The sequence below is a fragment of the Merops nubicus genome, unplaced genomic scaffold, assembly GCF_000691845.1.
Source record: "Merops nubicus isolate BGI_N331 unplaced genomic scaffold, ASM69184v1 scaffold26825, whole genome shotgun sequence".
NCBI lineage: Eukaryota > Metazoa > Chordata > Aves > Coraciiformes > Meropidae > Merops > Merops nubicus.
In genome coordinates, this window is record NW_008612132.1 from 34,006 (window position 1) to 45,168 (window position 11,163).

At 53.0% G+C, this 11,163-nt stretch overlaps 1 protein-coding gene across 1 annotated transcript; it reads right to left on the reverse strand.

Annotated features, from left to right (window-relative positions):
* Positions 1-5,837: 5,837 nt before the first annotated feature.
* Positions 5,838-6,992, reverse strand: PROX2 (prospero homeobox 2). Its single transcript, XM_008941461.1, has 3 exons — positions 6,747-6,992; positions 6,115-6,309; positions 5,838-6,023 (listed from the first exon to the last, which is right to left on the reverse strand). The coding sequence occupies exons 1-3, from the start codon at positions 6,990-6,992 to the stop codon at positions 5,838-5,840; spliced, it is 627 nt and encodes a 208-aa protein (XP_008939709.1).
* Between the last annotated feature and the right edge of the window lie 4,171 nt (positions 6,993-11,163).

Consider the following 11,163-nt stretch of genomic DNA (forward strand, 5'->3'; position numbering starts at 1 on the left):
CGTTGCCACCAGCATCCTGGTTACATCGCAGGTATGGCAGATGCTTACACAAGCCAATCATCTTTAATAGCGCCAGTGGACATGGCTCCAGTTAAGTGCTAACATCTGGGTGAGTATTGTTACTCCTTTACATTTCAGTAAATAATCAGAGCTCTGTGAAGTTCTTGAAATAGAGCAGTTGTCACCAAATCAAACTCTCTTGCCTTGGCTTGGCTTGTTGCAGCCTTGGGAAGCCAAGATCCTGTGCTGTGAATACAGAGACCTTCACTGACTGGACCATTACTGAGCTGGTGTTACCAACTTCCAGACATTTCCCTGCTCCTGCAAAAATTGCTCTGGCCTTTTGGATAACATTGCTCATTAAAAGTTTAGTCAGAAGCAGAGGTGAGATTGCTTTGAAGCTCAGGGGTTAGGAATAGCAGTAGAATATATGGTGTGTTTGAGCCATGGTGTGACAAACTAAAACACTGTGAGCTCTGACAGCAGTGGTGGCTCTGGGTGCTGCATGTGGGCTTGCACTCTACCCACAGGTTATCTCAGGAGTCCACTGCTGAGTAAAAATCCCTTGACAGTCTGCTTACTTAGAAATGCCATGCTAGGGGCACAGTCTTCCACAAAAGAAACAGCAACCTGAAAAAACTCTTGGGGGCGGCAGGTGTCGGAGTGGAGAAGGAAAGGGCTTTGGTGCTGCTTGGAGTAACGCTCACAGCCGCAGCCTGGGACCTTTCCAAACACCACTACCTGATACTCCGCTTCATAAGGATTGCTCAAGAGAAGAGAGCATGGTGGCTTTTAAAAATACCGTTTCTACAGCTCTATATTTTTGTAAATGTAGTTACTATTCCTGAAGTGTTTTACTGAAAATCAGCCTTTGTAATTGTTTGTACTGGAACACAAGGTTGCACTGCCAGTCATGGAGACTCGGCAGGCACAGTGATGCTTATGGCTGGCCTCACTTTGCCCTTGAGTATGAATTCATGGTGTTTTCAAAGGTTGTCCTTATTTCTACTGTTTCTTACTCACAGACCTGGAAACTGGAAAGAGAAAACAATCACTTAAGCTGTTGAGTATTCTGTGCTTGCTCTCTGAGAACCGAAATGAGGACGAGTTTTATACAGAAATATGCAGATATGTATATACACATGTATGTTGTAAGGTATTTCACTTAGTTTTTTAACATAATACAAAATATTTTTTTATAATTTCTGTTCTTTGTGTAAAGTTATGGATGTCATATACATGCTTTGGGAAATCTAGTAAAATATTTATCTTGAGGTTTCAGATTTTTTTTTTTTTCCTCTTTCTTGTGTTTTTCATACTCATAGCATTTTACTTCACCACATGCTTTTAGCTGCTTATCTTCCATGACTGCAATAAGACAAAAAGATTGGTCCTGTTTGCTGGCACTTTTAAGAACAATACTTGTTAACCTAGTAAAACAACTAGTGAGAAAACAGTAAAAGCCTGAGCAATAAACATCAGCAGGGAAGCTGCCATGTTTGGCGCATGCCAGTTGGACTTAATCCTGAGTCATTAAGAGTTGCTTAGCAGGTAATGGGAAATAGCCACAGGAAGTGTCCATAGTGCCCATTTTATTGGAATAGCAAAACCAAGAACAGTGTTTGGCCCTAATGCACAAAATTAAAATTACCCTGTGAACTTTTAATCAAAAGGCTAGTGCTGAAACACAAATTACTAAATTTGGGAAACCTATAGAAATACTGCAGAGGCTGACGGTAGGTGTGAGTGCTTATTGTAAATATGAAACAGTAATGGAATAGGAAATATATCAAATGTTAGGTTACATTTTGTTTTGGTATTTGTCTATGCACAGATGCATGTGCTTGTTCTCTGGCAGCCTGCCTCCCACCTTCTCCTACCCTAGCTGTCCACCCTTCAAGATGAGCATTAGCCCCAGCAGCTGGTTTTGGGTGGTGAAGGCTTTGAGACTTTTCTCTCACTCCTTCATGCACCCTTGCTCAGAGTAAATATCTCTCTCAAAAGCCCCTGAGCTACCTGTTGTTGTGCCTGCCTGTGCCCTGTCTGGGCAGAGTTCTCTGTGAGACATCTCCCTTGCCTCCTGGCACGTGGGGTGAACATCCACTAGGAACCTTCTTCAAACTCTAATTAGCTGTACATGAATAATAAGGGATCTTATGGTAAGTCATAACATAGATGGGTATATAAGGGCTCTCGATGGCCTTGCCAGCTTAGTCAGTGTGGTCACATCTCCCTCTTTTGGCTGCTACAGGACCTCAGCAGCCCAGAGGCAGGAAACAGTGATTTTTTTTTTTTTTTTTAGTCCTCAGTGGCCTTTGCTACAGTCTGGCTGCATGGACAGGGTCCATTGCTGTGATGGGTTAGGAAGGTGATTGGAAATGTAAAAGGATAGCACTGAGGAATTGTTCCCGGAGGAGCTGTGGGCTTTTTGCATCTACCACAGAAACGGGAGAGGGAAAGGGGAAAAGGGGTGGTTTTCTTAAAAAGATGAAACCAAGGTAGCAGTAGGTGAGTGTGCTGCTCCCATTGCTTCCTCAGGTAATTGTGGGAAATGGTAAAGCGAGAGCCCACCCAAGCCTGAGGGTCATGACGGGAGCCGCTGTGCGGGCTGTGGCTCTGCCTTCTCCCCCCAGCCTCCAGCAGACACGCTTGGTCAGTAGCAATTTCCCTGTCACCAGCACCCATTAGTCTGTCTTTGAAAACTAGCTGCTCTGTCTTGGGCACCACCAGAATGTGAATGAAATTGCATACTGTGCCCTGCACAGCACCACCAGTGACACCCTCACTTCTTAAGGATTCACACACTATTTCCCTTAGGCCTCGGGCTCCATTGCTGCTAGAGCAGCCCCAGCTGTCCCCATGTCCCAGCAGCTGTGCTGCCCTCTCCGTGTTGGAAGGCAGAGTGAGTCTCCCCTTCTAGCTGCTTTCCAGGGCTCTTGTGGGGGCACTCGGCTCACCCCACTCCAGCACTGCACACAGAGCTGTGCCTGTCTGGGTGCCACCACCTGGCCCCTGGCAGATGAGCACCCCAGGAGGAGACAGCTGCACCCCAGGCTCCCCAGGCAGGAGCTCTGAGGGAGCGTGGATTGACCAAAGGGCGGGTAGATGCTTCCTCTGTATCCCTGACACCTCTGTGCTCTCTGTCATACTTGGCTGAAGGTGGGCAGGAGGTTGAAAAGCTGCTGGGGAAGATGCCAGCCAGACAAGTGTTTTGTGGTCTGGTGTCCTTTGGTTGGTGTCTCTAGCCCTGCATCTTTTTTTTTTATTTTATTTATTTTCTTTTTATTCTATTTCCTATTGAATGGAAAATCTGCCCAGGCAGAATTCAATCTGTGGATACAAGTGGTGAGGCCTCATCACAGGCAAAGGGTAACTGATGTGACATGCTGTTAGTTGTGGTCATGCTGGTCCACATTTCACAAAAGCCAGTGTAAAACACAGCTCTGTAGTTCCCACTTCCTTGCAGTTATATGGCAAACACTGGAGCAAAAATACTGCTCCACATACTGGGCCCAGTCCTATTCATTGTTTTCATTTAATGATGAAAGGATGGAGTCTTCCTCCTTGGAGATATTCAAAATCCATCTAGACATGGTCCGGGGCAACTGGCTCTCAATGGCCCTGCTTGAGCAGGGGGGTATGCCAGATGAGTTCCAGAGGTCCCTTCCAACCTCAGCCACTCCATGATTCTGTGATGTGGGGCTTTGCCTTGCCCTCAGCCACCCACCTGCTGCTTTGCCTACACCCAGGAACTTGCATGTGAGCAGAGGAAGCAAGAAACTGCCACCCTAGGGACTCTATAAAAGAGCTTTGTGCCAGTGGGGTGTCTTCAGTAAACCTGTACCTTATGTCCCTTAGTTGTTGAGCTGTGACCAAAAGAATTTACTAACCCCTTCTGAGGCAGGCCATCATTTCCTTTTCCAGCAGCATTGGCCTTACCTACTCAGTGCATCACTTAAGCTCCGAGGTAGTTACTGCCTGCAGGAACAGCACCGTTTTGTCCTTCACGGTGCCACCTGCAGCACTTCTCAGGTGCTGTACATCCGAGTCTGGCATCCATTAGCTTTGGGATGTGTCTCCATCTGCCTCCAGCTCCCCCTTCCTGATCCTCCCAACGAGTTGCCCTTTGGAGCAGACTGATCACAAGGCATTGAAGTGAGGGTGTGTGTTTAAATGACCACGTTGGTTAATAGGGGGTGCTCAGCCCCGCAAGGATGCCAGCAGGACAAGTAAACCCTTTGGCTGCAGTGTTATTCCTTTCCCAACAAAAGGCAAGAAACTCCCAGAGTAATGCTTTAGAGCATAAGTTATCAAATAGGTCTTTAGGGGTAACTTAAACTATGCATTTATATAAAAATGGATCAAATAAATTTGGTGTTGGGGTTGTAAATATACAAACCTCCAGAAATGAATATACAAACAGAACCAGTCCCCCCCCTGCACTCATGATGGGGGGAACCACCATAAAACTTTCCCTATTTTGGAGCCCCCATCCTACCCTGATGTTGTCACATGCTTCCTTAACCCTGCAGACACTGCCTGTGGATATTCCCATGCACTTGTCCAATGCTGGAGCTGCCATTTTCTTCTACTGTGTCACTTGCTGTGCTCTAGTACCCAGCTGGCACATCCAACCTCTTGGCCTCCTCCCAGTCCTCCCCAAGTGTTTTGCCCAGGGATGTCGTTGCTCAGCCACAGTTACACATCACTGCCCTCTCAGAGCCCTCTTGCCATGCCTCTCCCAAAACGTCCCTCTTCACAGCCTCCTGACTCCCACCTCTGACAGGACAACAGGGCCCTTAACACAAAATATTTTGCCATGCTCCATCAGGTCAAAAATTGGCTGCCAAGTCCTGGTCACAGGGAAAAGAAACATCTCTGGGCTTACACTCCTACAGCAATGGGGCTGCAGACATCAGGGCCCAGCTCCTCACTGGCTTGTGTTAAACCCCACAGGGACTGATGAGTGCCAAATAACCCATGCCTCTTTCACCAGGTGCAGTTTGCAGAGCCAAGGTCTTTGGGACAGTTTTGCCAGCAGAAGCATGGTGTGAGGGGACACAAGTGAGCTTTTTTTCTCATGGTACTCTCCTCCCAGGTGACAGGCTGATGGGGGCTGGCTGCGGGGCACCCTGCATTCCTCCAGCACACGGGTAACCCTGCTGGTGAGCGGTCGCTCCTGGGCTGCTTCCACCAGCACACGCTCACCTGCTTGGCCATAGCACACAGCTGCATGGGGGGGCCCTTGCCAAGCACCACAGGGCAAGCAGGAGTGACTGTTTGTACTGGCTACAACAAACACTTTTTTTACACCTCCCGGACAGGGTCAACTCTCTCCATGGAGTGCTTGAAGTGCTGGAATTCACCAGATATTTTCTTTGGACACTGACATGTTGTATCTGGACTGAAACTGAGGTGTGCTGCTAGACTGGGCACATCCACCCGTCTGCTGTTCCAAGAAAACTTTGCCCACTGCTAGGACCTCTGCCTGCATCATGAACAGAAATACTGCTTGCCCTGATCTGTGGCCATCTGGAGAAGGGAAGGAAGGTGATTCGCCCGGGGTCACAGGAAGAGCCAGGGCAGGGCAATTTCCCAGGCTCCAACCAGATGGCTGCATCTCTATCCCTCCTTTCTGAAGGTCTCAGACAGGACCCCACTGGCTTTGAGCAGGGCAATAAAACACGGCGCATAAAATCCCAGCACCTGAGGCAAGTGACACATCTCACTCAAGGGGCTGTCTTACAGGTCAGAGGGAAAATACTCAGAATAATGGATGCTGTACAGAGTGCCCGTGAGGTGCTTCACACAGAACCTGGTGCTGCTTTCACAGAGACTCAGCTGCGGAGCAGTTCCTGGGAGCAGCCAGCAGCTTTGAACCCTTCCGGGATATCGCTGTCCAGTTTGGAAATGATCTTGTAAATGGGTTTCTTCCAGGAGGGGTCGGCATCCTTGCCTGCCCGGACGGCGCTGAAGAACTCCCGCAGCGTCAGGCTGGCCACCTCCAGGAAGCGCCCCGGCACCTGCGGCGAGACAGACATCAGCCCACGGCGCCGCCGCAGCCTCGGCTCCCCCTCGCCCTGGCAAGCCCCTGCCCCAGCTCCCCCTCCTCACCTCGAAGTCGTTCCCCTTGTTGTAGTGCATGTTGAGGGCACGGAAAAGCTCTGAGTCCCGGGAGACCCGGAGGGTACCAGCATCCACAACACCCTCCAGCAGAGCCTGTCGGGCAAACTTCTCCACCTGGATGTAGTAAAACTCACGGAAGTTGCTGAACCACTTGATGAGCTGGGAGGTGATGCAGCGGCTGAACTGCCAGGGAGCAGGGAAAGACGGAGGAGAGGGGTTACTGCCAGCTTGGAGCCCCCTAAACCCAGCCCTGTCCCAAGGCTTCAAAAGGACCAGACAGGACCGTGCCGTGGGGGTCTCTGCAGTGCCTCTCCCTACCAAGATTCGGATCCCAGCTGCTGGGATCACATTTGTGATCATCGAGGGAGGCACATTCCTGATGTTCTTTAATCCCAACGCCTTGGTTCCACAGAGTGAAGACCTGGCAGCCCAGGCCTGCAGTGGCCCCGAGCACCAGCTGCAGGACAGCCCGTGCTGAGGGGGCCGCCAGCCCCCTGTGCCTGCCAGCGAGGCAGAGGGACACCAGAGCATCCCCGTCCTGTCACTGCCTGGTGAGATGGGCTGGGTGCGACACCGCGTGGGACCCTGCCTGGCACCAGCGCCGGGCACCACTGTTTTACCTGCACGTCGAGGAAGTAGGCCTTCAGCAGAGTGGAGCTGGGGTAGCGGGTGAAGAAGAACATCAGCTTGGCCTTCTTCAGGTGGCCAGGGGTCAGTGCCTCCTGCATCTGCCTCGGAGTCAAGGAAAGCCTGCACGCAGCAGCCCGGCCCCCCAGCACATCCCTGACACTGGCCCTGGCACGCGCGTGCCTGGCGCCCACGATAACGCCTCCCCACGGCCTGGCAGCAGGGGGCAGGGGAATCATCCCGGGCTGGGCAGCCACTGGGTTGTCCCTTCAGCTACTCCAGGGAAACTGCTAATCCCCACAGTGTTTCCCGGGCCAGTGGGAACAGGGATTTCCATGAGACATCTCTTCCTGGCACAGGATTATGGGAACGCTACAATGGCCTAGAGCAGGTTTGGGAGCTCCTGGCTTCTACCCCCAGCTATGCTACAGCATCTAACCAACCCTGAGGAGCAGGACTGCCCCTCCATGACTCAGGACTCTTCTCCTGCCCACCCCTTTTTGGCCCCCTGTAGAGCAGTGGGTCCCTGGACCTGAGGAGACCGGCAGGGACTGTGTCACGCTGTTGCTTTGGAGGACAAGGGGAGCACGTCCAAGCCCATGAGACCTCTCCATCTGCCCCCAAAGGATATATGGGTGGAGGTGAAGGGCACCCTGTCCATCTCAGCCTGCAGCTCCCCGCAGCCATCCCTGCCAGCTGGCAGCAGTCCCAGGCTCTCCATGTCAGCAGGGTTTAGGGGCAGGTGGTGCTGCTGCTGTCTCACGACTGATGACCTCAGTTTGATGGTTCCCCAGTCCAAATCAAGGGGCTCCAGAGGACCACTCTCCAGAGCAGAGGGGCTCCTGCAAGAGCCATTGCCCCAGAGGCCGTGCTGGCCATAGCCCAGCAACTGGCTCAGCAGCTGGCTGTCCTGAACCGGGGCGGCCGAGCCCAGTGAATAACCCAGGCTGGGTACCTGAGAGGATTTTCTGACCCCCTTTGAACTGAAGGAGCCCGCATGAGAGCCTAGGCTCTTCCCTGAAGCTCCTGACAGGGCCTCAGCCTGGGGTGAGCCCAGTGAGCCCGGTGCGTTCATGGGAGATGGTTTAGCAAGTGGCTTTCTGCATTTCCCAGCAACAAAACACTCTCTCTTGGCATCCGGCCCCGGCACCAGGAGGCTGCGGTGCTGCTGCAGGAGGTGACTGCTTGCCGTCGGCCAGACAGTCTTCAGGACAGAGTCCACCACCCGGGATGTCACCCCGGCCAGCTCGTGCTTCAGTGCCTGCGAAAGGACCCTCGCTGCCGAGGGCAGGCCGCCTGGGTCGCCTCTGTCCCCGTCCTCCTCTGGCCCATGCGCCTCCAGGACACTCCTCCAGAGAGGTGCTCTGCACGCCTCACTGCTGACAGTGGCACTGTCCTTGTCTGGTCTGTCTCCAGGCATTCTAGGTAACGGATTCATTTTCTTGGCACCTTTCTGGGTTTGGGCAGCATCCCCAGAGTCGCAGACCTGGAAGAACTTCTCCTGAAGCTGTCTCAGCTGCTGCTCTAAAAAGCAGAGCTGCTCCTTCAGCTGCTGGCAGCCCTCGGCAGAGTGGCTGCCCCCCACAGGGGCCACTCGCCCAGCCACCTCTGTGCCCTGCTGGGTCACACTTGGCTTCCTCTTGCTCTCCTGAGGCATTTCGCTGCCCTTCTCCCTCTCGTGCACATAAGCTGCCTTCAGGCTGGTGTCAAATGCCTGAGGCGTTGGTGGGAGGCTCATGCCTTGGATAATGCTCTCCACCCTGGCCCGCTTGGCTCGTAGGTGCTGGTCAGAGAGCTGCTCCTGTAGGTGCTGGTCAGAGAGCTGGTTCCTGTCACCAGCACAAGGCACAGGAGCTGGGGCACAGGTCCTGGGGAAAACCAGGGTTTGTACTCCTTCTCCAGGAGATGCACCACGCTCACAGTCCTGAGGCAGGGCCACTGCCTGAGAGGAAGGGAAGAGGATGGTGGGATCCAGGCTCCTGCCAGCCATCGGGTGGCTGAGGAGCTGTGATATCAGGGATTTGCTGGGGCAAGGCAAGAGAGAGTTGGTCTGGAAACAGGGCTCCGACTTCAGCCCCTGGCTGTGCCCTGCAGTGGCACAATCTCTGTCCTGCTCAGAGCCAGTCCTGCCATCCATCGTCTCTTCTTGCTGCCTGGACGCCAGAGAGCTCACCCTCAGCTGGTTGGGGATCATTTCCAGTGACAGACTGGCAGGCTTCCCAGGTGTTTGATGTTTCAGCCTGCCAGTGGTGAGGAGCTGGAGAAAGAGCAAGAAACATCCGTCGGTAGGACCTCATACTGCAGTTCTCCATGCACATGGCTGGAGATTTTTTCCTCCCAGATTTCCAGGACATCCCTGCTCTCCTGCAAAATCTGTTTCACCAGGGAATGACCCAGGCAGAAAAATCCAGGCGCTGCAAAACCCTGAGCAGGCTGTTTGGTGTTGCATGACAGCAGCAACGCCCTGGACACTGTCACAGCTCCTACCTATCAGCCAGGTATTCATCATACCTAGAGTACATTTCACATGGTTTGGGCCCTGGATGTGCCTGGCAGCGTGGACTTCCCACACCAGCTGTGCCTGCGTCAGAGGCATTTGGGGAAACTCCCCTCTGGGCTTATGGACTCAGGTGCAAGGGTGGTGGTCACCAGACAGAGCCCTCTGCCATTCATGCCTGGGCAAGGTGGTTTTGGGGGCTCGCAGGTTCTGGCAGAGCATGGGGGGTGGCAGCTACCTCCCCCGTGGAGGCATTCGCAGCACATAAGGCTAGGCCAGGGCATGGCTGCTGTGTGCTTCTGCTGGCATCCAGAACCCATCACCACAGCCTCAAAGGCACAGTGATGGGCAGGAGCACTGGGGGGTTTGGGGTGGCACAAACAGGATGGTGGAAAGGGGTACAACGAGGGTGAAAGTGTGATGTGACCTACTGTGAATGAGACACGCTGGGATGTTCAGGCTGACACAGCACGGGGCTCCTAAGTGCTCGGCAAAACACTGAATAAAAGGGATGGGGATTACTAGGGAAGAGAAAAACCACTGAACCAGCAGCCCCAGGCTTAAAATTGTCACACTAATTCCAGGCAGGGATCCACCCCCTCTGCTTGTTCACTCGCTCAGACAAAAGAAAGTGCAAAAGCCCGTATCCCGGGAGGTAACCTGGTAACTGTCCCTGTGGGCTGCTTCTTCCTCATCCACATTAATCAGCAGAAGCTTTGCATCCCTGAAGGATGATTTACGTTTTTTCCAGACACCTTTAAAGTATCTGAGATTCTTTTGCTATACCCAGAAATTTATGATCATTTTCAGCACCACCAGCCTCCTGTCCCTGTGTCTGCCTGCTCCTCAGGCTAAGTCGCCCAGGCTAATGAGCAGCGTAGAAAATGGGTTTCTACTCACTGTTTTTTAGCAGGTGGCCTTTCTTCAAACAGCCCTGTACTCCAGGCAGGTATCTGGGAGAACTCTACCTTTGCAGAGCTCTAGTCTTGACAAACCAAGTATTTTCTGGGTTCTCTGACACCACTTGTGGCTCTCGCATGTTGTCTCCCCACCCCTCTTGGCCATTAGGGTTTCACTTTCCTAACAGCCTGTCATAGGGACATTCAAACTGGCAGTTGACCCGTGGCCAGCGTGAGGCTGGGGTGTCAGCAGCTCCTAGCATCACCCCTCACCCTTGTATAACAAGCTTCACCATCACCTGTGGTCACCTCATAACCTGCCAGCTGCTTCCAAGAACATCACACAGCAAATGCAATGCAGTCATAGATCTCACCCACCCTTAAGCTTTCCCTTGTGGCAGGGGGGGAAGACAGACAGTCCCGCTATTTCACTTGGTTTGTTACAGAGTCACCTTCTTTTGGCACTTGGTCACAACTTTTCACCCCCCCTGTGTTTAACAGCAAGCTCAGGGGGCTTACCCTTCTCCTGTGCCAAGGCTTCCCAGCACCAGAAACCCGGGGTGATAGACCCCTCATAAGCAGATCAACTCAGAGCTGGCAAGAAGCCCTCCACTTGCCTAAGGCTTTTAACACCACCACCTTTCTGCCGGAGGTGTGGAGGGTGGGAGCAGAGCGTGCGGTCCCAGGCCACGGCAGCCTGCTGTGGGTGGCCTCGGCTCGCCTCTGCAGCATGCCCTGTGCCACAGGACGCGGAGGTGCTGCCCCAAGCAAACTGCTCCCACCCGCACAGCCCCTTCCTCGCTGGGTTAGCAGATGCGTGCTTGGGTCCCTGCTCTTACTACCAGCCTTCACCAGCACCACCTTCCAAAACAGCAAAAAGCAGCTGAGGCTCCTTTTACCTGAAGAAAAAGACCGAGGAACGAAATAAAGATGCTCAGAAGAGGAGGCAGGCGCGTCCTTTCCAAAACGTGAGCCACCCTCCATGGGCTCCCCGGTGCTCCTTGGTGGGAGAGC

Excerpts from the sequence above, each read along its gene's own strand:
- PROX2 (XM_008941461.1), bottom strand. The coding sequence starts at position 6,992 with ATGATTCCCCTGCCCCCTGCTGCCAGGCCGTGGGGAGGCGTTATCGTG. Across the intron at positions 6,310-6,746 it reads CCTACTTCCTCGACGTGCAG|TTCAGCCGCTGCATCACCTC; the intron begins GTAAAACAGTGG and ends GCTCCCTGGCAG. Across the intron at positions 6,024-6,114 it reads ACAAGGGGAACGACTTCGAG|GTGCCGGGGCGCTTCCTGGA; the intron begins GTGAGGAGGGGG and ends GTCTCGCCGCAG.